General features: G+C 63.0%; 2 protein-coding genes across 3 annotated transcripts; both read left to right on the top strand.

Annotated features, from left to right (window-relative positions):
- The first annotated feature begins 127 nt into the window (after nt 1–127).
- On the top strand, nt 128–12624 carry TRAPPC6A (trafficking protein particle complex subunit 6A). Its single transcript, XM_084860791.1, has 6 exons — nt 128–428; nt 10503–10570; nt 10874–10991; nt 11633–11716; nt 11877–11970; nt 12371–12624. The coding sequence occupies exons 1-6, from the start codon at nt 339–341 to the stop codon at nt 12400–12402; spliced, it is 486 nt and encodes a 161-aa protein (XP_084716917.1). The 5' UTR covers nt 128–338; the 3' UTR covers nt 12403–12624.
- Nucleotides 12625–15463: 2839 nt separating this feature from the next.
- On the top strand, nt 15464–22794 carry NKPD1 (NTPase KAP family P-loop domain containing 1). Of its 2 annotated transcripts, XM_084861350.1 has the most exons (4): nt 15464–15696; nt 16390–16797; nt 19134–19265; nt 20837–22794. In XM_084861350.1, exons 1-4 carry the CDS (start codon nt 15597–15599, stop codon nt 22666–22668), a joined length of 2472 nt encoding a protein of 823 aa, XP_084717476.1. In that variant the 5' UTR covers nt 15464–15596; the 3' UTR covers nt 22669–22794. The 2 variants fall into 2 exon arrangements, with proteins under 2 accessions (XP_084717476.1, XP_084717477.1); XM_084861351.1 differs by lacking the exon at nt 16390–16797.
- The last annotated feature ends 3169 nt before the right edge of the window (nt 22795–25963 follow it).

Here is a 25963-nt window from a genome sequence, read left to right as displayed (position 1 = left end):
CAGGTTGGGCGGGCGTTGACCAATCACGTGGGCCTACCAGGCAGCAAGCCGCCCCGAGGACCTACTTTGTGGGCGGGTATATAAAAGTCCCACCAATAGAGAAGCGCTTTAGCTGCGCTTCCGGGTTGTGCTGCGAGGCGAGTGGACAAATAGGCGGAGAAGGCGGTCCCCCAAGTTCACGCGCGCACCGCGTGTGAGGAGGGGAGGGCGGAGCTCCCCGGGAGCACCGTGGGAGCGTGAGTAGGCGGGCTCGCGGCCCGCAGCGGGAGGCGGGGCTAGCTCAGCCGGGCCAATAGGAGCACGAAGCGCCGGCGGTAGGGAGCGCACGAGGCCGACGAATGGTGGACGCGGTTCTGTTCGAGCTTCTACACACGGAGATGGTGGCGGAGCTGTGGGCGCCCGACTCCGACCTCGACCCCGGCCCCGGGGTGAGCGCAGGTCGCGGCGGGAGAGTGGGATAGAGGTCCCGGGGGGGGGGGGGGGGCGCGAGGGCGTGGCAGCGGCCCGGGTCGAATTCTGGCCCCGCCCCCGCCCCGCCCCACCGGGCGACCTGGGGCGCTGGCTTCCGAACTCTGGACTCTGGGGCAGTGGTCGGCAAACCGCGGCTCGCGAGCCACATTCAGCTCTTTGGCCCCTTGAGTTTTTAGCAAAGGCCAGCTTAGGAGTACCCTAATTAAGTTAATAACAATGTACCTACCTGTATAGTTTAAGTTAAAAAAATTTGGCTCTCAAAAGAAATTTCAATCATTGTACTGTTGATATTTGGCTCTGTGGACTATTGAGTTTGCCGACCACTGCTCTGGGGGTCCCATCCGGGCAGGCCTCACGGGTTGCTTGTAGGATTGAGCGAGACAGCTCGGGGTAAAGCTCTGAGCTCAAATCCTGGCACTGAATAAGTGGGCAGTAATTATAATAATTACTATATTGGAGGTGTTCTGAGGACTTCTGGGTTGAATCCCTGCGACACTCATTAGGTGTGAGAATCATTGTGCCTCAGTTTCTTCCTTTATAAAATGGGCACCGAAGCCACCTAAGTCTCAGAGTGGGACATTTATTAATTTAACAACACTTAATGAATGTCTTTATGTTCCTGGTACTGTTTCAGTGTCCTTGCGAAGCTTGTATGTTTTTTATACACTTTTTAGTTCTGTTATGAAGCTTACATTTTAGTAGGGTTGTCAAACAAACGATAAAAGTCCTGAGGAGAACTAGTGAAAATTTCCACAGGGAAAACCTAAGGAAAGTCAGGGAAAGAAAAGGTGTGGCGTGGTAGATTCTAGAGGAGAGCGTTTCTGAGGAAGAGGAGGGAGGAAGCAAGGCCCAGGGATACATGGGGGGAAAGCATGTCTGGAACAGGTGGAAGCCCTGAGGTAGGAGCATCTCAGCATTTTGGAAGTTGGTCGTTACGAATTACAGGCAAGCTCAAACTTTAAAGCTCTTAGTGCAATGTCTAAAACATAATCAGGCTCTAACCAGGGGTCCTCAAACTTTTTAAAGTGGGGGCCAGATCACGGTCCCTCAGAGAGCTGGAGGGCCGGACTATATGAACTACTAATTCCTACTGTAACACCTCGGCTGCGCTCACTGCCCAAAAAACCTGGCGGGCCGGATCAGACTCCTCTGCGGGCCGCATGTGGCCCGTGGGCCGTAGTTTGAAGACCCCTGCGAGTCTAACCGTTTGGCTCAGTGGATAGAGCGTGGGCCGGCGAACTCAAGGGTCCCAGGTTCGATTCCGGTCAGGGGCATGTACCTTGGTTGCAGGCACATTACCCAGTAGCGGGTGTGCAGGAGGCAGCTGATCGATGTTCCTCTCTTACTGATGTTTCTAACTCTCCCTCTCCCTTCCTCTCTGTAAGAAAACAATAAAATATATATTTTTAAAAAGTACATAATCAGCCCTCAAACGATGGGAGTTATTGCTGTAAAGTCTGTTACTAAAAAGAGAGGGTGGAGGAGAGAGTGTGTGCGTACTAAATGGGGGCTGGGCTCACTTTTTTCATTAATATTCTTATGATCGTCATCTTGTATAGGTAAGACTTTTTTTTTTAAAATCCTCACTTGAGGGTATCTTTTCCCATTGATTTTCAGAGAGAGTGGAAGAGAGAGGGAAAGACAGAGAGAAATACTTATGTGAGAGAAACACATTGATTGGCTGCCTCCTGTACACGTGTGCCCGACCAGGGCCTGGGGCTAGGGAGGAGCCTGCAACCAAGGTATGTGCCCTTGAACCCGGGACCTTTTGATCCACAGGCAGACGCTCTATCCACTGAGCCAAACCGGCTAGGGCTATAAGATATTTTTAGTGGCCTAGGTTTTCTTCCCAATTTAGAAGCCCTAAGGAGGGTGTTAGATATGATGTCAACCTAGTTTTTTCAGGACTCGTTCATTCATCAAACAACTAAAACCTGCGGGTGCCAGGCCGTGATGCCGGCTCTGGGGTAACTCAGTGCCCTCCTGAGCTCCTGTTGCAGTGGGGGAGACAGACAAATGAGAAAAGGGAGTCACGTGTGTGGTACATTGGGAAGATGCTGTGCGGAACGGAAAGCATGGGAACGGGGTCTGCGTTGGCCTGTGTGTTGGGGATGGAGGGGCCGGGGGCATTGCACTGTCTCAGCAGCCCCATCCATCCTGACTTTTGTGTGTGTTTTTTTGTTTGTTTGTTTGTTTTTGTTTTTTAATATATTTTATTGATTTCGGAGAGGGAGAGAGAGATAGAAACATCAACGATGATAATCATTGGTCAGCTGCCTCCTACATGCCCCCTACTGGGGATTGAGCCCACAACCCAGGCATGTGCCCTTGGCGGGAATCGAACCTGGGATCTTTCAGTCGGCAGGTCAATGCTCTATCCACTGAGCCAGAGCAGCTAGGGCTCATCCTGACTTTCAAGCCAGAAACTCAGTGGTCCCTGCCATGTGCCGTTTCTCCGTCACCTTCAGCCAACCAGGCCTGCCCGTTCTGTTGTCTCACTGTGTCACATCCGTCCCCTCTCCTCCTTTAATCCCGGTCCCCTCTTCCTGCTTGTCCCAGCCTTCGCCTTCCTCTCCCAGCTCATGTCACCTGTCAGAGCTTCCCTGGGTTCACGCCTGTCAGTCCTTCCAGTCTGAGCCCACACGGCCCCTCCTCCGAGGAGCCACCGGAGTCCCCGGAAGTCCGGTGTCCTCCTTACGTTCTTGCCGCCCCCGCTCCAGTCTCTCTGGGGCGGCCCTCCTCCTCCGTCAGTTTATGTGTGAATGATGTGTCTCTGTGACCCTCTGGTTCACATCCGTCTCCTGCCCCAGAGCCTGTGGTGTGGGCTGGAACCAGGTCTGTGGTGCTCACCGCATAGTAGGGCCCCTGCACGGGTGAGGTGACGGCCCTGTGCCGAGGAGGGCGGGCGGGGACGGGGACTCTGGGCAGTGTGAGCCCCTGCCAGTGTTTGCACATGACCCTCCTAACAGCGCCCCGAGGCGGGCAGGGCCAGGGTGCCTGCTCCTCCTGGCAGAGCCGGATCGGAACCAGACTGAGCGGTAAGCCCTGGTCTGCACGTCCGGTGTGTCCACCCTACACGCTCCCGGCAGAGCTAAGGGGTTTGTTTCTAGAAGTGGTCAGGCGAGTGTGGGACTCACGGGTGCTCAGGTTTGCTCCCCACAGGGCTTTCCGAGCGCCCGGTATCCAGTGGTCCTCCGCCCGCTGCCCCTGGAATTCCAGTGCGGGTCCCGCACAGACAGAGCTCAGAGGCGGCCTGGGTGGCCGGCCCCGGGGAGCTGGCAGGGGTTCCGGGCGTGGCCAGGGTGAGAACCCTGGCAGCGTCCCCACAGCCCTGCCACTTCAGCCCCGTCTCAGGGGCCTGTCGTGGGAAGGTGCTCAGTTTTCTCCGCCCCCTTTCACCCCTGGCCTCCCCTTTCTCGTTCCTTCCCTCTGGGTCCTCAGCGGTCCCATCTGAGCCAAGGGCAGGCCTCCTGCTTCTTGGGTGTTGACGGCGTCATCCTTTATCGGACAGCCCTCCAGTGGACATTCTCATCCCCCTTTACGGAGGAGGGCCTTTCTCTAGGACAGTGTTTCCCGAACTTCTCACATATGTGTGCCCCTTCTGTAATTTCCGTAACGCTGAGCGCCCCTCGTCCTCATGAGAACGGAGAATTAGGCGTAGATAAGCACGGTGCAGTGCATATCCCCACCAGACTCCGGTGCAACGCGTACCCCCACCAAACTCTCCCCCTACCCCTGGGGGTGCGCGGACCGCACTTTGGGAAACACTGCTCTAGGACACACGGCCATAACCAGGGGCAAAACCAGGGCTCCAGCATCTGGCTCCAAAGTTGTCTGTGGCATCGGGCCTGCCCGCTCACCAGCTTGAGGACAGGGCCGGTGGCTCGTTCACCCGTCCCCCAGGCACAGACCCCGGTCACCATAGCCGCCTGGTTATTCGTTGCCGTTGAATGGTGCCTCCGGCCTGGCTGCAGGTAGCCGGGAAGACTGGCCAGAGGACCAGGCCAAAGGGCCTGTGTTCTCACGGGGGCGGGGGAGCACTTGGGGAGGAGGCGGCTGCGGTTTCTCCACCGCAGAAGCTTTGAAGATAAGGAGCCCTGGGCAGAGGAGGCACTCCTGTGTGCTTAGGTAACGAGCTGTCACCTGCCCTTGAGGCTGGCAGGCCGCCAGGACAGCCCTGCGGCCCAGTGGGCCCCTGCCGGCCCCTTTTCCCTGTTCCACCTTCAGGGCGCGGAGTGCATCTGCGATGGGGTCTCTGCAGGGTCTCTGCGGGGACCGGGGCTCTGTCCTGGGGAACAGGAGCCAGGGAAAGTTTGCGCAGAGTGTGCTGGGCTCAGGCTGTTTTAGGACGACCTCCCTGGCCACAGAGTGGGATTGGAGAGCCGGGAGGAGGGGCTGCTGCAGGAGCCAGAGCAGAGGGAGGGCCGGCCAGAGGCAGGTGTGTAGGGGGAGATGGCGGGGTGGAGAGCGGGAGGGCCCAGGGTAACGGTGGACGGTGTGCTCGCTCCCTCACTCATTCTTACTCCCCCGTCTGCTCCATGCTTCTGGGTCGTCGCCCTAACGAGGCTGAGAGCTGGTCCGTTCTCCCTGTGCTTTTGTTAAGACGGGAGCCCGGCTGCTCTTACATGCCATTGACCAGAATCGAACCTGGGACCCTCCAGTCCGCAGCCCGACACTCTATCCACTGAGCCAAACCAGTTTTGGCTCTCTTTTCTTTTTTAATATGTCTTATTGATTTTTTTTTTTTTTTTTTTTTTTTTTTACAGAGGGGAAGGGAGTCAGAAACATCGATGGGAGAGAAACATCGATCAGCTGCCTCCTGTATACCTCCTACTGCCTGCAACCAAGGTACATGCCCTTGACCAGAATCGAACCTGGGACCTAGCCAAACCAGTTAGGACACATCTTTCTCTTCTCTCTTTTGATTCCTTTCTTTCTTTCTTGTTCTTAATCCTCACCGAGGATTTTTTTAAAAATATATTTTAGCCGAAACTGAAAGGTCCCAGGTTCGATTCCAGTCAAGGGCATGTACCTTAGTTGCGGGCACATCCCCTACAATGTGCAAGAGGCAGCTGATGGATGATTCTCTCTCATGGATGTTTCTGACTCTCTATCCCTCTCTTTTCCTCTCTGTAAAAAATCAATAAAATATATTTAAAAAATATATATATATTTTATTGATTTTTTTACAGAGAGGAAGAGGGATAGAGAGTTAGAAACATCCATCAGCTGCCTCCTGCACACCTCCTACTGGGGATGTGCCGGCAACCAAGGTACATGCCCCTCACCGGAATCGAACCTGGGACTTTTCAGTGCGCAAGCAGACGCTCTATCCACTGAGCCAAACCGGTTTTGGCTAGGAGGTTTTTTTTTTTAAGAGAGTAATGGAAAGAGACAAATATCGACGTGAGAGATACATTGACTGGTTGCCTCCCTCACACGCCCTGACTGGGAATCGAACCTGCACCTTTTGGTGTGTGGGATGATGTCCAGCCAACGGGGCCGGACGGGCTCTCTGTGGCCACTCCTCCCATGTCGCTCCACCACGTCTCTGCCAGTCGGAGGAACTTCAGACTTTCTGGATCTCTTCCACATGTCTTGCAGCTCTGCCCCTGTGTTTCCTGCCTCGGGTTTTTTCTGGACAATCGGGTGGCTTTATCTGCCCCACAAATTTGTCATTTTTTAGCTCCTGTGCTAGCAGATGTTTATTTTGGCTGCTGCCTTTCTCATTTCCAAGAACTTCCCTTTGTCTGATTGTCCCTTCCGCCTAGCACCCGTGCTGTGTGGCGGGGCGTTAGTGCGACACTGATAAGGCCGGGCTGAGGGTTCCCCTCTGTTCCTGATTATCCCACTTCCTCTCCGGGGCCTTTGTGTACACTCCGCGGAGCCGGCGGCGTGGGAGCCAGGCACGCATGGCTCTGGCGGGTCCCAGGAGACTGGTGAGAGGGCGGGTGTGTCTGCTCGTCCTCCCTGAGAGTATGGTAAACCCCTCGTCTCAGAGCCTGTGCAGGGCCAGGGCCGGACAGGGTCTGGGACAGGCTGGGATGGAAGCAGGTGAACCGGTGGCTTCTGCTTCCCTCCACCTCCTCCCCCTCTTCCCCTGCCGCCTGCTCCTCCTCAGCCCCTCCTCCCCATTCTCCCCCTCCCTCTCTCACCGCTCCCCCTCCCTCCCTCATTATCCCCCAGGTCCCAACAAGCCCAGGTCTCCCGTTTAGCAGGCACTCCATGGGCCTAAGGCCAACAGTAACAGCAGCCAGGGATAGAGCTGGCAGACGCTGCTGTGGCCGAAACCGGCTTGGCTCAGTAGATAGAGCGTCGGCCTGTGGACTGAAGGGCCCCGGGTTCGATTCTGGTCAAGGGCATGTACTTTGGTTGCAGGCACATCCCCAGTAGGGGGTGTGCAAGAGGCAGCTGATCGATGACTCCCATCAATGTTTTGAACTATCTCTCTCCTCTCTGTGAAAAATCAATAAAATATATTTAAAAAAAAAAAAAAGAAAGAAAGAACACTGCTGTGCATAGGGACTGCCGTCAGCCCCCCTTCACTGGGGGAACTGAGGCACGGGGCCCTGAGATAGCTTGCCCAAGCTCACTGAAGGGAAACAAACTCGAGAAAAGCCTGGCTGAGGACCCTGCTGACCCCAGCCGTCTCCTCAGGGCCGCTGTCCTGGCTGTGTCCCTCCCGCTCCCTCCCGTTTTACTCTTCCTTCAGGTCTCAGGCTCCGGCAGGCACGGCTCCCCGGCCCGGCCCTGCCCCGCCAAGGGCCCGGTGGTGCCTGCAGAAGCTCCCGCTGGGGCGCCGCTCCATGGGGCTGGGGCTGTCTGTGTCCCCCCATCTGCCCTGCATCAGGACCCTTCGGGCAACATGTGTCACACGGAAAAACGCACCCTCCTCATCCTGGCCCCCAGGGGCCCCCTCCCCACCCCCCATCACGGTCCATGTTAATAGTGGTGTGAGCCCAGCTGGTGTGGCTCAGTGGTGGTTACGGTTCGATTCCCGGGCACATGCCTGGGCTGCAGCTCAGATCCCCAGTAGTGGGTGTGCAAGAGGCAGCTGATCAATGATTCTCTCTCATTGAGGCTCTCTATGTCCTTCTCCCTCTCCCTCTCCTTTTCTCTCTGAAAGAAAAAGAAAAATATATATATATATACACACACACTAGAAGCCCAGTGCATGAAATTCGTGCAAGGAGGGGGAGGTCCCCTCAGCCTGGCCTATCCCTCTCGAAATCCAGGACCTCTGGTTCCTAACTGCTCACCTGCTTGCCTTCCTGATCACCCCTAACCACTCACCTGCCCGCCTGATCGCCCCTAACCGCTCACCTGCCTGCCTGATCACCCCTAACCGCTCACCTGCCTGCCTGATCGCCCCTAACCGCTCACCTGCCCACCTGATCGCCCCTAACCGCTCACCTGCTTGCCTTCCTGATCACCCCTAACCACTCACCTGCCCGCCTGATTGCCCCTAACCGCTTACCTGCCTGCCTGACCGCCCCTAACCGCTCACCTGCCTGCCTGATGCCCCTAACCGCCTCTGCCTCGGCCCCTGCCACAGCAGCTTTGTCTGGAAGGATGTTGGAATGATGTCTGGAAGGTCATTTGCTGTCCGTCTAACTAGCATATTATGCTTTTATTATTGTAGATATATATATACAAACAGTGGCCTAAGCTACATTCTCCTTGCTTTTCCTTGCCTTTGCACATACCCTCAAAACCAGGCAGTCTGGGTTCCACCCTGTCCCGCTGGGGGTCCTCAGGGACACATCGCGCCCGGTCAGCGGGGGCCCGCCCCGGCCTCCGGAGCTCGCTCTAGAACGGAGAGGCCCGCGGTTGGGCAGCATTCTGGGTGCTGGGGACATCACCCCCAGGACAGAGCCCCTCCGTGGGGTTTTCCTGCAGCCAGGGCCTCCCCCCCAACGGCTAGGGCCCCCCCAAGTGGACAGGCACAGGGCCAGTGGCTGACCATGGCGGCAGCACTTCCTGAGCCCAGCGTGGAGTGCTGTTTTCCAGCTCCTTGGATCCCAGAAGGACCGGGAAGCTGTTAACGCTGTCCTCCTCTTACAGACGAAGCCCAGGCGCAGGGCAGTTAGCCACCGCCCAGTCCCTCCTCGGTGTGTCAGGGGCTGATCCTCAGGGCACCTGTCCCCTCACCCCTCAGGGTCTCTCTCAGGCCCAGCTTATCTCCATTCGTCATCAGACCCTCCCACAGCCCGCCAGGAAGCCGTGGTCACCAGGCCCGTTCCCACGGGCGGAGCAGAGAGGGGCCTGGGAGCCCGTGGCCTGGCCCAGGAGAGGGCGCCTGGCTGGGACACTCGGTGACCTCTGCTTGGCCCTTGTCACCACACCGGGGCCAGGACGGCTGTGGTGTCCCGGCCGCCCAGCCGTCTGGCCACCTGGGCTTGGGAGACAGATTGCTCAGGTTTGAAAGATCCATGCAGGGTTCAGCCCTCCCCTCTGAGCCTGTTTTGGGGTGTGAAATAGCCTCCCTATGGGGCTGTTAGAATTAAGCGGGACGTTTGTACAAAGGACCTGCACCAGCTGGTATATGCACCAGCCCCGCCCCTTCTCCCCGTTCAGCATGTTTCCTGTTCAGCTCCCTCCCAGGTGCCGAGGCCTGTGTTGGCTGCTGAGGCTTGGCCTGGTCCCCACCTACAGGGCTGTGTCCCCACTCAGTGGCAGCGCAGAGGGACAGGGCGGGCCGCACACCTGCCCCGGGAGGGGCTTGCAGGAGTCCGGCAGAGGGAACGGAGGGGGAGTGTTGTGGGGTGGAGGTGACGGGGCATGGCTGGTCCCAGAAGCCCGGACGTCATCTCAGGCGGGATCTAAGCAGAAAACCCCACTCACCACGCAGGGGGCTTCGTGATGGGGGGGGGGTAGGGGGCAGAGGGGAGGCGGCTCAGGTCTGGCGCTGCCGCCCCCCGTGGGCTGACGGTATTGCTGATGCCCCAACCTGGACCTCCCTCTGAACGGAAACGGGGCACATACTCACCTGGGACGCTCAGGGAGATGGTCTGAACATACAACTAAATGAGTCACAGCTGTGGTCACATCCCGGGCCTGGAGTCCTTGACGAAGTTACCTACGTGAGCCTGTCTGTTGTCTTTTTGCATCTGAGATAAATACCTTCGAGATGTCAGAGAAATCTCCTTTTCACACCCTTCCGGGCGCATACCCCCCTCCCCCCGGCAGAGACCACGGACCCTCACCTCACCGCTCCGGCATGCCACCTGTGTGTGCTCCGGATGCTCGTGTCCTGTCCCCGACTGTGCCAGAGGATGTGTCCGTCTTACTGTTCACCCAATCCCAGGGATGCCCCCCGTTTCCTCCGCCCCCAAACCTCCTCAGGCCTCCTCTGGTTCTAACGGGGGAGGTGAGCCTCGGACTGTCATTCTCGGGGCATTTTCTCCGTTTGTTGAGAGTTTGCTTCCTGGCAATGAGCAGTTTGGCTCCAACACACACATAAAAATTCACCACAGGTTTGGACGGTTTTTATGTCGACAGCACCCTCAGCTCCCTCCAGGTCACCCCAAATGAAAAGGGCAAACGGGCTCTCCGGCCATGCTGTTCCCCTCCCCTGCTTCGGCCTCTCCCCCTGGGAGACCCTGGCCTGCCCTCCACAGCACCAGCCGGCTGCACTGCCCCCCGCTGGCGCTCAAGGGAACAGCTCCCTCCCAGCCTGTGCGGCCTCCCGGGTTCTGGGCAGAGGTTTGGAGACGCTTGCGCCCCCTGCTGGCCAGGCCTGGCCTTGCTGCCACTGGAATCGTGGACAGGCCACCTTCCTCTCTGTGATCAGGAGCTGTGCTCAGGGACAGGAGCTCTCAGGGATTCAAGCAGGGCAGAGCTGAGTGTGGGGAATACCCCCACTTTTTGGGGAGCTGGCCCTGTGGGGTGACGGGTCTGCAGAGGGGCAAAGCCAGCCGGCCCGCCCTGGCCCGCAGCGCTGAGCTGGAGATGGCGGGCCCCTTGCAGCGGCCTCAGGGTGGCTCCGTTGGAGGGGCCGCGCCCTGAGCCTCTCCTGCTTGGTCTTCCAGGGACAGAGGACGAGCCTGCAGGTCCTGGAGGGCATGGGCTTCCGCGTGGGCCAGGCCCTGGGCGAGAGGTGAGAGGGCCTCCTGCGCTCCCCCCCAGCGGGACCGGGGGGGGGGGGGGGGGGGGGGTGTGTGTGCACTGCTCCCGCAGGAACCCGCCCCCCCCCCCGGACTCCCCCCCAGCGGGACTGGGACCCGGGCGGGGGGTGCACTGCTCCCGCAGGAACCCGCCCCCCCCCCCCCCCCGGCTCCCCACCCCCAGCGGGACCGGGGCCGGGGGTGCACTGCTCCCGCAGGAACCCGGCTCCCCCCCCCCCCCCCCCCCCCCCGCCTCCCCACCCCCGGCCACGCCCCCCCGTCTGCCGCTGCCCCAGGCTGCCCCGGGAGATGCTGGCCTTCAGGGAGGAGCTGGACGTCCTCAAGTTCCTGTGCAAAGACCTGTGGGGGGCCGTGTTCCAGAAGCAGATGGACAGCCTCCGCACCAACCACCAGGTGCGCCCCCAGGCCCGGCCGCCGGCTGCCGGCCGGGGGGAACCCGTGGGACCCTGTGCGGGAGGCGGGGCCGGGCTCACCCCCGGCAGCCCCCTCCTGGGGAGGCTGCCACGGGGGGGAGCCTCCAGGACGGCCCGAGCTGGCAGGCCTCGGGGCTGCCTCACGGGACGCTGCTGTCAGCCTGGTCCGAGTCCGATCCTCCACCTGCCGGCCACTCCTCAGGCCGGGCCTGCAGCTTCTCTCACGGCCCGGCAGCCACAGGGGCAGGGCCCGCGCACCCGGGGACAGGCCCCGAGCCTGGGGGCTCCCCTGCAGCCTGAGGGGTGGGCCGTGACCGCCATGTTGTTTACGTTTTCGGTCTCACCTGAGGACACTGCCATTGGTTGTTACGGAGAGGGGGAGGGACAGAGAGAAGCATCAATCAGATGCCTCCTGCCTGCATGGGCCCCAATTAGCTCGGGGCTGGGGTTTAGGTATGTGCCCTGAATTGACCTTTCGGTGCAGGGAGCGACGCCAACCACTGAGCAACACTGGCCAGGGTTACCGGGTGTTGAGGGGAGCATCCTGCCCGAGTCCTGGCTCCCCTCCCCGCACTGCACATGCCCAGGCCCTGCCCGAGCCCTCAGCCTCTCTGTCCGCAGGGCACCTACGTCCTCCAGGACAGCAGCTTCCCCCTGCTGGTCCGCATGGGCTCAGGCCTGCAGTACCTGGAGGAAGCACCCAAGGTAAGGGGGTGCTGGGACACGCCCCCGGTTCGCTTCTCCGGGTACCCTCCCCCTCCCCCAGGGGGGCTCTTCCCAGGCCGAGGGGCTGACCCCACGGTGAAGCCCGAGGCCCATCCCGGCCCGGCCTCCCCTTTCCCACCGCGACCTGTGCCCCCCCCAGTTCCTGGCCTTCACCTGCGGCCTCCTGCGCGGCACCCTCAGCACCCTGGGCGTCAGGAGCCTGGTCACCGCCTCCGTGGCAGCCCTGCCAGCCTGTGAGTCCTGGGAGGGGGGGACCTGCCTCCCTGGGGTGGCGGGGCTCCAGAGCTCCCCTGTCCCTGCTCCCTCGCCCAGGCCACCGAGCCGTGTTTAGGACATTCGAGACCCCGAGAGCTTACGTCAGGTGCCAGCGCCCGCCCTGCCCTCCCTCCCTCCCCGAGGTGTTTCCCTCTGCCAGGCTCCCGGGCCCATCCGCGGGCCCGGGCCCAGGTGGTGAGCGCCTGAGCGATGCATGCCTCGTAAGCCGCCGGCCCTCCCCGCACGCCGACCTCCTGCCAGGCCCCCGCCCCGGGAGGAGGCCGGGCCGGGCGCGAGGCCGCCCACGCGGCTGGCCGTCCGGATGCTCCTGCCTCCCCCTCAGGGCCCATCCGGGCTAACGCCGCCCTCCTCTCCCAGGCAAGTTCCAGGTGGTGATCGAGCGATCCTGAGCCCGCCCGGCCCTGGGCCCCGGCCGCTGCGGGGATCCCGGCCTCGGGCGATGAGCATGGCAGGGCCCAGCCACGTCGGGGCATCACACCTGCTCAAAACATGGATGCCACGGGAGGTGGGGCGCCCGGGCAGCGTGGTCCCGGCCGCCCCGGGCCTGGTGTGGCGGGATCCCGCCGGACGCGCGCTCTGCAGGCGCTCAATAAAGGTCCCGGTGTGCAGACAAGTCCACGTGGATGACGGGGGCACTCTGAGCTCTGGGGGGTGGGGTCTGCAAAGGGACTGTCACAGGGCCCGTGGCAGGAGGGGGCAGAGCGTCACCTGTCTTTCTGGGGCCCCGTTCTCTGGGCCTGAGTCCTGGAGCCTTCGCACCTGTGCTGGGAGGGTGGCCCACAGTGTGGGGCTGCCCTCCGCCCGGTGGGCCCGCAGCCTGGACCTCTCCCTGGGGAGCGGGGCCAGGGTGCCCCGAGGGCAGGTGGCCGAGGGAAGGTGGATGCAGGTGGGGACGGGCCAGACACCCTTATCCCGTCCCCCCCCCACACACACACACAAACACTGTGCACACTTCACATGCCTGGCAGACACGAGTCATACCCAGGACAGTGCCTCCTGCCCGCCCCTCTCCCACTCACACCCATAACGTCTGCAGCATCAGGTGCCTGGCTTATTCGGGCGCTGCCTCCTGCTGCCCAGAGTGTAAGTCCCTCCACCTCAGAGCTGCCCACCACGGCCGGGGTGAGACCAGCTGGTTTAAAACCAGGCCCCGCGTGCCGAACCGGTTTGGCTCAGTGGATAGAGCGTCGTCCTGCGGACTGAAAGGTCCCGGGTTCGATTCCGGTCAAGGGCATGTACCTTGGTTGCGGGCACATCCCCAGTGGGGGGTGTGCAAGAGGCGGCTGATCGATGTTACTCTCTCTCATCGATGTTCCTAACTATATCTCCCTTCCTCTCTGTAGAAAAATCAATAAAATATATTTAAAACAAAACAAAAGCAGGCCCCTCCGCCCGGTAGGTTCAGTGCAGGCACTGGCCCTGCGTGGCCAGCCCTCCCCAGGCCACAGGCTTCGTGAGGGCGGATTCCCTGGCCTGCCTCTGGGCCTCTGCACATGCCATTCCCCGCCCGGCCGCCCTGCCTCTGCCAACTCCTGTCCCCTTTCCCACCGTGACCTGTGCCCCCGCCCCCAGTTCTGAGTCTCCAGCAGCCACCCAGCGTCTGGGAGCTGCCGCCCTGCCCCTCCTGGCGGACTCCGGTGTTTACTTAATCCCGGTCCCTCCGCCCGCCCGCCCACCCGCGGCGGCCCTGCCCAGCACAGAGCCGCCGGATGCTCCTGCGTGAATCACAATTACTCAGCTCAGCCGTGTGCGGGCCGGGGACAGGGACTGGCCCAGCCCTGCCTCTAAGCTCAGGGGCCACCCTGGAGCTCCCACACACACCCACCCCTGTCGGGACCGAGTCCAGAGCTGGTGGAGGACGGGGAGGGAGCCCTCCCCGGAGAAGCAGCGTGGAGGCCCGGGGAGGGAGAGCCAGGCACAGGCGGCCTCTGTCCTGGACACCCCTCTCCCCTCCCCCCTGTCCTGGTGCTGCTGTGGCTGCCTGCCCCGCCCCATCAGACCATCAGACCCCCCATCTCCCCAGGCAGCCCCTGTTTGGTGTGTGGGGGGCAGACCCTGGGGGGCAGAGGGGCACCCATGGTATCGGCCCCTCTGGTCCGGCCGGCCCCGGCCCCGCCCTCACCTCGGGAAGAATGTCTTAAAGGGACCCCACCTGTCAGGAGGCAGATCCTGACCACAAACCACTGATCCCGCTTTCACAGCCCCGCCCTCCCACAGGGGACCCCAGAGCACCCCCCCTCGGGGCCGATGAGGAAGGCGGCTGGTGTATGAGAAGCATGGCCGCCAGGGCGCCTGGTGGGCCTCGGCGTGTGTCGTCATTCTATGAGAAGCATTCGGGGCAGCTGGTAACTGGGTCAGGCAGTCCCCGCGTGTTCGCTGCTGGCACTGCTCATCCCACGCCCGGCTCCGGGGCTCCCTGACAACACGCCGAGTGGCAGGACACGGCCCGTCAGCAATGAGGAAGTCGCCGGCCCAGGTCACCCAGCTGGGCCCCCAGGGCCTGGCATCCCAGCCGGGCCTGGAACCCAGGACTGCGGCCCGGCCCGGCCCGGACGGTCCCGGCCCCGCCTCCTCGCCTCCCACGGGAGAAGAGCTGGGGCCCGGCCGCCACAGACCCCGTCAGTCCCACCCGGCGGCACCGCGGCCGGTCACCTCCGTCCCGAGCTCAGGTAGGGTGCAGGGCAGGCCCCCCAGTCCTGGAGAGCAGAGGGCGCCTGGCACGCTGGGGAGACGGGGAGGGGACTGGGCGGGCAAACCGGTCGGTCAGGCAGCTCGGCTCGGCACCGGGCCTCACCAGTTGGGCCTGCGCTGGCGGCAGGGCAGCCGGGGCCTCAGGACCGAGGCAGCAACCAGGTACGGGGACCCGGGCTGGGGGGCAGTGGGCCGGGGCCACACGCCTGGCCCCCAGCCCTCACTGAGCCCCCACTCCCACCACCCCCATTTCTTACCACTTCGCCTGCCCCCCCCTCTCCCCCACCACATCCCTCCCTCCCTCCCTTCCTCCTAATGTGTTAAACCCAGGCACCCCGTCACCCTGAGTTTGCTGAGCCTCTCTCCAAATGGAACCCCTGCTTTCACCTGCTCCCCCAGAATTCCCCTCCCTCCAGCTGCCCATTCAGGCTCCAAATGGACCAGCCCTGAGATTCAGCCATCTGGTGCCCCGTGGCCCCCGCCCCCAGTGCCCTGGGCCCACCGTGCCCTTCAGACAGAGCCAGCCTGGCTGCCACAGCGCATCCCCAGATGCCCGGTTCCCCTGGTTTTATCACCACCCCCAGCCCCGCTCCCCCTGCCCACACCCCAGCACCCATCGTCCTGGCCTCTTGAGAACTCCCACCGATCCCTGGGCCCCTGAGGATCTCCCTCACCCACATCAGCCCCACGCCCCCTCAGCCCCCCCACTCCCCCCCCGTGTCTGGCCATGCCTCCCGGGGCCTGACCTCACTCTTACTCTGGGAGCCAACACCGGGCTGGGTCTCCGTCCCAGGTCCCAGGCGCGGTCCCAGGCGCGGTCCTGGAGGTGGGCTCCCGCCGCTGCCACGGGGGCTGGGCCCCCCGGCCGTCCCCCGCGAGCAGCCCGGCCGCCATGCACCAGCACTACACCGTCCACTTCGCCAAGGGCGCCCGGCCCGCCCGGCCCCCCGCCGACAGCTGCTTCCTGGACCCGGAGCTGGGGCACCCAAAAGGTAGAGGTACCATGTGGGGAGTCCTGGGAGTGGGGGCTGCCGAGTGGATGGTGAGGCAGACGCTCAGGCCCAGGAGGGAAGGCACCAGAACCCCTTGGATATGGGGCCATCGAGGGCTGGGGCCGTGGGGGGTGGGGGGCCACCACAGACCCGGTGGCCAAAGCTGGGAGCCCCCCCTGGCCTGCCCCTTCCCTGGTGGGAGAGCTCCAGGCTGTGGGGACGGCCCTTACCCTGGGGGGAGCGGCCCCCCTCTGAGTGTATCTGACAGAGTGTGAACGAGGGGGGGCCCCTTCCCGCCAGCCCCGGTTGGAGCCTGGGTGAAGCCCGGCCCCCTCCACCCCCATCCTGCCCTGTCCCCTCTCCACGGCCGCCTCCATCACGCTGGCCTCTGGACCAGCCAGGCCCGTTCCCCATGGATTCCTCTGTCACCCCACGGGGGGCCCCAGGGACCCAGCAATGTGGGGTGGCGGGGACTCCGGTGTCACCCCTCTCCAGCCCCTCGCCCAGTTAGAGCCCAGGCCCCCACCTCGCCCCCCACTCCTGGGGGCACAGAGCCCACCCTCCCCCTGTCCCTCTGACTCCGGGCCGGAGCTGAGGATCAGCCCCAGCCTCCGTCTGAAACCCGGCCCGGCTCCTGCCATGGCCCCAGGAGTCAGGCCCCAGGCCCAGTCACCCCCACTTCCTCCCTTCCAGGATGCTGCCGGCAGTGGTGCCAGGACTCAGCGGCCCCTCCAGCCCTCAGGCCCTGTCAGCTGTCCCCCCAGGTGCAGTGGCAGCTCGTCTACCGCAGCCACCCGGGGGGCGGCAAGGGCTGTCGCCGGGGCCCCCAGCCCCCTGTCCTGCAGCAGCAGCAGCAGCAGCAGCAGCAGCAGCCCCCGCCCGCACCTGCTAGCCCCCTGCGGCAGCGCCTCTGCCCCGTTCCTGGTGCCCAGAAGGGATCACCTACAACCACGGCCCCCCTGGGACCGGCCTGCGCCCCCCAGCTGCCCCCTGCACCCGCCGTGGCCAGCAGCGGCCCCGGCCTGCCCTCCGCAGCCAGCACCGACGCCGGGGCCCTGCCGCCCCCCGCAGCCTGCGGCCCCTTCACCTCCTACAGCTCCGGTGCTCACCCCGTGCTCACCCCGTCTCCCTGGCTGTCCCTGCTGCCTCCCTTCCCTCCCCGCCTGGGCCTGGGCTGCCCCCCTCCCTCTGGTCCCGTCTGAGGGTGCTGGTCCCTGACGCTGGGCCTCGGCGGCCACTCTGCTGCATCTGCTGGGATCAAGGCTTCCGGGCAGGGCCTGTCCCTGGTGTCCTATCCTGGGCTGCCAGGGGCCTGGGCTGACTCCCTCGATCTTTCTGTCTCACTGGCCCTCCCTCCGCCGGCCCAACAGACCACGGGGATGTGTGGTGGGTGGTGAGCAACAGCCAGCTGGCCAGCTCTGTGCGGGGAGGTGGTCAACGGGCAGCTTCAGCAAGAGGTAGGAGGCCTGGTGGGTGGAGAGAGCAGTGCAGCAATGGGAAGGTTCATCCATCCATCCATCCATCCATTCACTTATCCATCCATCCATCCATCCATCCATTCACTCATCCATCCATCCATCCTTCCATCCATCCATCCATCCATCCATCCATTCACTTATCCATCCATCCATCCATCCATCCATCCATCCATTCACTTATCCATCCATCCATCCATCCATCCACTCATCCATCCATCCATCCTTCCAACCATCCATCCATCTATCCATCCATCAATTCACTCATCCATCCATCCATCCATCCATCCATCCATCCATCCATTCACTCATCCATCCATCCATCCTTCCAACCATCCATCCATCTATCCATCCATCAATTCACTCATCCATCCATCCATCCATTCACTCATCCATCCATCCATCCTTCCATCCATCCATCTATCCATCCATCCATTCACTCATCCATCCATTCACTCATCCATCCATCCATCCATCCATCCATTCACTCATCCATCCATCCATCCTTCCAACCATCCATCCATCTATCCATCCATCAATTCACTCATCCATCCATCCATCCATCCATCCATTCACTCATCCATCCATCCATCCATCCTTCCATCCATCCATCCATCCATCCACCCATTCACTCATCCATCCACCCATTCACTGACCAGTAGTAAACGCTGCAGCGGTGTGAGGCTCTGTTCTGGGGCAAAGGGAGCTGGGCAGACAGACTGATGCCCTCCTGAGCTCACATTCTGGGGGGGGTGCGGGGGGACAGGAAGTGAGAAACAGGAAAGTTTAAAGCCCAGCGCCACACGGAGAACACAGCCAGGAGAGGAGGGAGGAGCGCAGGGCTTTTCGGTCAAACAGTCATCACTGAGCACAGCCGAGCGGAGACGCCGCTCTCCTGAGAGGCAGCAGGATCCGCAGAGGCCGGATGTGTGGGGGGGGGGGCAGGGGGAAAGCGGGGAGCCAGTGTGGTGCAGCGCAGGGGAGCGGGGAGAGGGCGAGCGGGGAGAGGGGGAGCGGGGAGAGGGCCGGGTGGCTGGGCGGGAGCTGACGCGGGATCTAACGGGGAGGCCAGGCGGACGCAGGAGGCCAGGCTGGAGGTGCTGGGGCCGAGCCTGGGAGGCAGGTGGGGACAGGAAGCTGGTTTCCAGCTCGGGTGAGAACAGAAAGCGGGGCAGGGGCAGAGCCCCGGGTCGGGAGCAGCCTATGGCGGGAGCCTCTGGGCCGCGGGCCAGTGAGGCGAATTGGGGAGGCCTCTGAAAGGCCGGCCTGCCACTCCCTCCGCCCCGACGGAGCCCTGCCTTTCTGGCGCCCCAACTCCAGGGGCTTTCACAGGGGTCAGGACTAACCCCAAGGGCGCCCTACACGGCCGTCCAGACGCCGGCGCCGGCTGAGGGCCTGTCCCTGACCGGACCCTTTGGTGCCCAGGCCCCGTGTCTCTGCCACCCGCTCCCAGAGGCACCTGCTTGGGCGCCCAGAGGGAGGTGGCGGGCCGGACCGAAGGCAGGTCGGCCTGGGCCCGGGCAGGATGAGTGACTGGGCGGGGGCCACGGAGAGGGACAGAGGTCAGGGCGGGGGGTGGACAGGTCGCTGAGGGGCCTGTGGCCACAGGGACCCGGCCCCCTGAAGCCAGGCCGGCGGGGCGGCGGGAGCAGGCACGTGGAGCTTGGTGAGCGGCGGCCTGAGCACCGAGGGCCTGGAGTCCCAGGAAAAGACCCTGGACTCGCCCAGGGGCTGTGGACGGGGGCCAGGCCCCGGCGGCCACAGGAGCACGGGCCTCCGCGGGCCGGGGAGGCTGGCCCTGCCTTGGCTGATGAGGTGTCAGCCACGTCTCCTCTGGGGCGGGCGCTGGTGCAGGGAGGGGCTGAGGGGGGGCTCTGAGCGGGAGGGGAGAGGAGGGGGGCCCGGCCAGCCTCACTGACTCAGTTTCTCCACCTCTACCCCCTCCCCGACCCCGGTCCCCAGATATCCTGACCGAGGACGATGTCTACTGCAGCTGCCTGGCCAAGACCCTGTGCCACGTGCCCGTGCCTGTCACCGTGGGGTTCTACGCCCCCTTCGGCTGCCGCCTGCACCTGATGCTGGACAAGATCACGGGTGAGGATCTGTGTGTGCGGGGGAGGGTACAGGAGATGGCCGCTGGTCCCTGCCCGGCCCCACTTGCCCCTGAGGCCAGCCTGCCCCGGTCCGGTGGCCATAGCTTACTTTAACCAGGTTCCTACGTAGGCCCCGGCCTCTGTCCCAAATCTCTCCCCCACCCCTGCCTCACCCCTGCTCCCACCCTTATCCCCATCCCTGACCCCTATCACTCCCCCATCCCTCCCCCACCCCTGTCCCACCCTTATCCCTATCATTCCCCCACCTCTGCCCCCATCCCTCACCCCTATCACTCCCCCATCCCTCCCCCACCCCTGCCCCCACCCTTATCCCCATCCCTGACCCCTATCACTCCCTCCACCTCTGCCCCATCCCTGCCCCCTTCTCTCTCATCTCTCCCCCCAGTCCCTGCTCCAGTTTCCTCTCTGACCTCCTGGCCTCCAGTCTCAGCCCCCTCCCCTGCCAAATCCACTCCAAGGAACTTTCTAAAACACAAATCCATCCCTGGCGGTCCCCGGCTCAGACGCCTTCTCTGGCTCCCGAGCACCCTAAGGAGAACGCCCAGGTCCCTCCCTGGGGCTGTGGGGCCCACCTCTCCTCAGCTCAGGCTCGGGCCTGGAGCCCACGAGAGCCCTGACTGATAGGTGTCAATGAGGACATGAGGCCCCAGCCCCAGGGACGGCCAGAGGGCTGGTGAGCACCCAATAAACCAGCCCACGTCCGCCTGTGTTGTCCTGAGAAGAGAAGAGGTTTGATTACAGGGAGAATGGAATGGCATTTGGAGCACCTCCTCTGTGCTGGGTGGCTGACATTCCCATTCATTCATTCATTCATTCATTCACAACGTCACGGCAGGCAGACGCCCGCCTCTCATGACCCATCCTTCAAACGCTCCCCCAACACTCCCTTGGTGACCAAGGCAACCAGGGCCCTGCCCTTCAAGGGCTCCCAGTCCAGAGCGGGAGACACACCCGTCCCCAGGGACACCTCAAAGTGGGTGAGACGAGGGAGGGAGGTGGGGCGGGGAGAGCCAGGGGCGTCTAATTCAGTGTGGGAGTCAGGGAGGGCTTCCTGGAGGAGGAGGCAGCTGAGCCTCATGAGAGCTGCAGGAAGAGGAGCAGGAAAATCAGATCCAAGGCGGTACCCTTGCTGCCCAACACTTCTCTTCACCAGAACCTCATATCCTTCCTTTCACTCCTTAAACCCTTCCCTCCCCTCTCCCTCTTCCTCTGGGGGCTCCGCTCCTGTCCATCCCTGACCCTCCTGGGCCTCGCCCTCCGACCTTTCCCAGTCCAAGCCGGCTCCAAGTCTTTCCCTCCGCATTTCCTGCATCCGCCCGGGCTTTTCCCGCCCAGCCCATTCTAATGCCCAGGCCCCGCCCCGGCCCGAGCCCCGCCCCCAAACGAGCCCCGCCCAGGTGGTCCCGCCCCGGCCCGAGCCCCGCCCCGGCCCGAGCCCCGCCCCCACACGAGCCCCGCCCAGGTCCGAGCCCCACCCCCGCAGAGCCCCGCCCCGTCCCGAGCGTGGCCGCGGCGCTCCCGCTGACCCACCCCGCGCCCTCCTCCCCGCAGCGCTGATGGAGCAGGAGGCGCGGCAGCTGGAGGCCGAGTTCCTGCAGCGCGTGCAGTGGCGGCCGCGGTCGGTGAGCGGCTGGAGCCTGCCGCGGCTGCTGTGGTACCTGGTGTTCCTGCAGCCCGTCATCACCGAGGTGCACCTGCGGCGCAAGAACGTCAAGTTCCTGTTCATCCGCTTCAGCGCCTGGCAGTACGAGGGCTCCGACAAGCTGTGGGCCGGCCTGGTGACCACGCTGTGCGAGGGCATCCGCCACCACTACGGCCCGCTGCCCTTCAGCGTGTACTCCGTGCTGGGCAACAAGCCGGCCACCTCGCAGGGCTTCGGCCAGCGCGAGTGGCACTGCCGGCGCCGCGTGTGCCTGGCGCTGGCGGCGCTGCTGGCGGCGCTGGGCCTCGGCGTGGCCCTGCTCTACCTGTCGCTGGGCTCGCACGCGCTGGTGCCGGGCGGCGCGCACAGCAGCGCCATGCGCGTGTTCGGCGGCGCGGCCACCACGCTGTCGGGCTCGGGCCTGCTCATGGCCGTGTACTCGGTGGGCAAGCACCTGTTCGTGAGCCAGCGCAAAAAGATCGAGCGGCTGGTGTCGCAGGAGAAGTTCGGCAGCCAGCTGGGCTTCATGTGCGAGGTGAAGAAGGAGGTGGAGCTGCTCACCGACTTCCTGTGCTTCCTGGAGATCTACCAGCGCTGCCGGCTGCGCATCGTGCTGGAGGTCACGGGGCTGGACACGTGCTACTCGGACCACGTGGTGGGCGTGCTCAACGCCATCAACACGCTGCTGTCCGACAGCCACGCGCCCTTCATCTTCATCCTGGTGGTGGACCCCAGCATCCTGGCCGCGTGCCTCGAGAGCGCCGGCTCCATGAAGGGCACGGCCGACAACGGCTACCTCTTCCTCAACCGCACCGTCACGCTGCCCTTCTCCGTGCCCGTCATGGGCCACCGCACGAAGCTGCAGTTCCTGCACGACGCCGTGCAGAGCCGCGACGACCTGCTGTACCGCGAGATGACGCGCCAGCTGCGGCCGCTGAGCCCCGGCGGCGACGAGGGCGCGCAGCTGCTGGCCGTGGAGATGCAGGCGGCGGGGGCCGAGCGCTCGCAGAGCCTCATCGACGCCGAGGCGGCGCGCCGCATCCACGAGGCGCTCTTCTGCCTGCACGACGAGCGCGACTGCCTGTACGAGTACGTGCCCGACAACCTGGTGTTCATGCGGCGCATCGTCAACACCGTGCCCATCACCCTGCGCCTCCTGCAGCAGCAGCAGCAGCGGCAGGACCTGGTGGGCCCCACCCCGCGCCAGGCCGTGGCCTGGGTGGTGCTCGCCAACCAGTGGCCCTGCCGCCTGAGCTGGGCGCTGCAGTGCCTGGAGGACCGGCAGCAGGCCGGCGGCGCGCCCGAGGCCCGCGCGCGCCTCTGGGACGTGTTCTACGACAACAGCCGGGAGCTGCACTCGCTGACCAAGGAGCTGCACAACGTGCTGGACCTGGACGGCGACCCCGAGCTCTTCCAGCGCTTCCTGTGCGCCGACTTCCCCTTCACCGTGGCCGAGGCGCAGAACCTGCTGCGCTGCACCGTCAACCTGGACCACTCCATCCGCCGCCGCATGGGCCTTCTGCGGGCGGTGCGAGCGCTCAAGCCGCCCAGCCCGCCCAAGTCCCCGGCCGGCGGCGACGCCCCCCACGCTGCTAACGGGGCCAACCACCCCCCTTCTCCCGCGGCCTGCACCGCCAACCACGACCCCCCGGCTGCCCGCGCTGCCGCCAGAGCCAACCAGGCCGGCGAGGACGCGCACCCCCGCATGACGCAAAGGAACAAGCCCAGACCCGTGGCTTGAGCGTCCTGCGCTGCAGGGAACCCAGCCTTCACTCAGGGGCGGTGCCTTGAATGAAGGACTCTGGGGCCCAAGGGCAACAGCGTCCCTCTGCCCGGACACGTGTAGGGACCCAGCGTCCATGCTGGGAATGAGGCCTGTGGCGGCCACATTCCCCACGCGAATGAGCCAGGGAGAGTAGCTGACGGCAGTGCCAGTATCCCAGAGCGCAGGAGGACCACTGAAGACTCAGTTCAAGTGCAATAAATGAAGGCGCGAAAGCCCTCGATTGGTCTTTAGGCCGTCTCCCTCGCTCAGCAAGAACTAGGGACCAGCCTGCCCTGTTCTGCCAAGCCCGTTTCCCCCAGGGCGTCAGCTGGCATCCCTGGGGCAGGAGGGGCTGTGGGGGTCGTGGGTGAGACCAAGGCGGGGAGATGGTGTGCCACAGCGACTCAGTGATGGAGAACACCCAGGCCTCGGGGATCCAGGTCCTAGTGCCCATCCCCAAGCCTGCACCTCGGTGGGCAGGGCAGTGTCTGAGGTGACCTCAGGGGGCTGCTCCGGCCCCCGCAGTTCATTAGGTATCGCTGGGCGGGCAGCACTGCCTCCCCGGACAAATAACTGTCCAGAGAGGCAGCACCTCCATGAGGTCAGGGAAGAGGAGCGAAGCTGGGGCGTGTGTAGGACATAGAGCCGGAGCCGGGTCAGGAGGAGGGTTATCTTAGGGCTGGACTCAGCCTGGCCCGCACGTTCCCCTCCTGCCAGAAGGATGGCGCGTTTCCTTCTCATTGGTCACAGCCACGCGCTCAGGCCTGTGGTGTCCCCCGCCCAGTCCGGGGCGGGGAGGATGGACCCACAGGTGTGACTCCTAAGCCGGGGCCCTGAGCAGACAGTGCCAGGAGGAGCCTGGACCCTCAGGGCATGCGGCCTGGTGCGGGTACTGATGCTCTTCCTTATCTCCAAGGCTGGGGACGACCCCCCAGTGCCCCAGCCAATGGCTGTGCCTCCACAGGCGATGCCGGACTTTGGTGCAGTCCTGGCCTGGATCACCCCGGCCCGCTGGGAGGCTTTCCAGCGGCAGGGGAGAGCCAGCCCGAACGAAGGCCTTTGGAGAGAAACACGGGGCCTGTGACACCATTAGGTCCGTGTCGCTGTGACTTGATACTGAGCAGAGCCACTCTATGTCCCTTCCCTTAAAAGTTTTTTTGTAAAAATTGATTTTAGAGAGGAAGGGGAAGGGAGGAGAGAGAATCATCAATGAGAGAAACATCAATCAGGTACCTTCTGCACCAGCCAGCAACCTGGGCATGTGCCTTGACCCGGAATTGAACTGGTGACCTCTCAGTGCCTGGGACAAAGCCACACTGGTCAGGGCATACGACCCTTCCATCTCCCTTAAGCCAATATGACTGGGCTTCTATTTCTTACCGCCTAGGGCAGTGGTCGGCAAACTCATTAGTCAACAGAGCCAAATATCAACAGTACAATAATTGAAATTTATTTTTTAATATGTATATTTTATTGATTTTCCACAGAGAAGAAGGGAGGATAGAGAGCTAGAAATGTCGACGAGAGAAAAACATCGACCAGTTGCCTCCTGCACACCCCCCATCAGGGATGTGCCCGCAACCAAGGTACATGCCCTTGACCAGAATCGAACCTGGGACCTTTTAGCCAGCAGGCCTACGCTCTATCCACTGAGCCAAACCGGTTTTGGCTGAAATTTCTTTTGAGAGCCAAATTTTTTAAACTTAAACTTCTCCCAACGCCACTTCTTCAACATAGACTCACCCAGGCCGTGGTGTTTTGTGGAAGAGCCACACTCAAGGAGCCAAAGAGCCACATGTAGGCTCTTTGGCCAGACCTAGGGTCCCGGCAGCGAACAGATTGGTGACTGGCTTAAAAAAAAAAAAAAAAAAAAGACTGGGATCAGGAGGTGCTGCAGGAGGCAGGATGAGCCTTGGCTGGAGTGGGACCGAGGACTGCTGTGTGGTTCCGGGCAGTGGCCACACTGGTACCTGTTTATCTTAGAGACTGACCATGCCGTTAGAGTGTGGACACCGTACAGGACGGGCCTGCCAAAGCTGGAGTTTGGGAGACTAGGATGGTGGGTGAGCCAGGATCCGCGCCCCTTTACGGTGCGGGGCTTTGGCGGCAGCTTGCTCCCAGGCGAGGCCAGGGGCCAGTTCTCAGAACACCGGGGAGTGGAGTGATGTGTGTCCCTTCCCTGCTGGGCAGCAAGAAGCAGCAGTTTGCCTTCATTCCTCCTCCCCCTCCTCCACCTTCCCGCCGGAGCAGGAACCCTGAGGCCCAGGGGGAGCAGAGCCAGAGAGGGGGCCTGGGTCCACGTTGTCACTCTGTGAAGAGCTGCCTCCGTCCTGCACACCCAGGTGACGACAAACACTGTGCCAGGGCACCGGTACCTTTAAGACTGGATGGTGTCCAGCCAGCATGAGACTCCCGTCTTCACGTGGATGGCGATGCTGGGGTGGCTGGAGATAAAGGGGACCCACCCGTGACCCAGGCCTCCCAAAGCCGGGAAATCAGGAGCCCCGAGGAGCTGGTCTGCTCATCTCCTGGGCGTGTCACCAAGCCCACCCACTGGGTGGCTCAGGACAGAAGCTCATTCTCTCCCCGCTGAGGCCTGAAGTGCGAAATCAAGGGGCCAGCAGAGCCAGGGCCTCTTCCAGCTCCGAGCCCTTCGTGGGCGACCTGAGGTCCCCCGGCTGTGGCCGCCATCTCCCCAGGCCTCCATCTCCACACCCTCTTCCTGCGGGCACATCTGTGTCCCAATTTCCCCTTTTTATGCGTCCCCGGGCATTTTGGATCAGGGCCTTACCTGTGACCTCATTTTCAACGATTGCCTGTCTCCAAAGGTCCCGCTCTGAGCGCCTAAGGGTTAGGACTGCCCATGTTTTTGTGTGGGGGAGGCTGGGACGGCTGGAAAGACCGAGTTCCTCACTCTGAGCTGACTTAGTGGAAGCAAAGAGCAGGGACAAGGCCGTGGGCGCCCCTCACAGGCATCACCTGAGACTGGAGAGCGGAGACCCCTAACCCCCACTGCAGCCCAGCCTGTTGGCCATCACCCTGGGAGTGGAGACAGAGGTCAGAGGTCACAAAGGGGACGGAAGAGCACCCACCAGGCTGCTGAGGGCTGAAAGCTCCCGTGGGAGTTGGTTCCTGAGCAACAGCTAGAACTGACCCCAGTCCACTGCATTGGGGTGTGTGTGTGTGTGTGTGCACTGACGTACCCAACCTGTGGCCCCTCAGCCTCTTGAGGCAAACGGCACACGCCCGTCTCGCTGAGGGGGCCGAGGCC

The sequence above is a fragment of the Pipistrellus hanaki genome (assembly GCF_964339955.1).
Source record: "Pipistrellus hanaki genome assembly, chromosome: 15".
NCBI lineage: Eukaryota > Metazoa > Chordata > Mammalia > Chiroptera > Vespertilionidae > Pipistrellus > Pipistrellus hanaki.
Note: the sequence above shows the minus strand (reverse complement) of the source record. Positions and strands in the feature narration are given on the sequence as shown.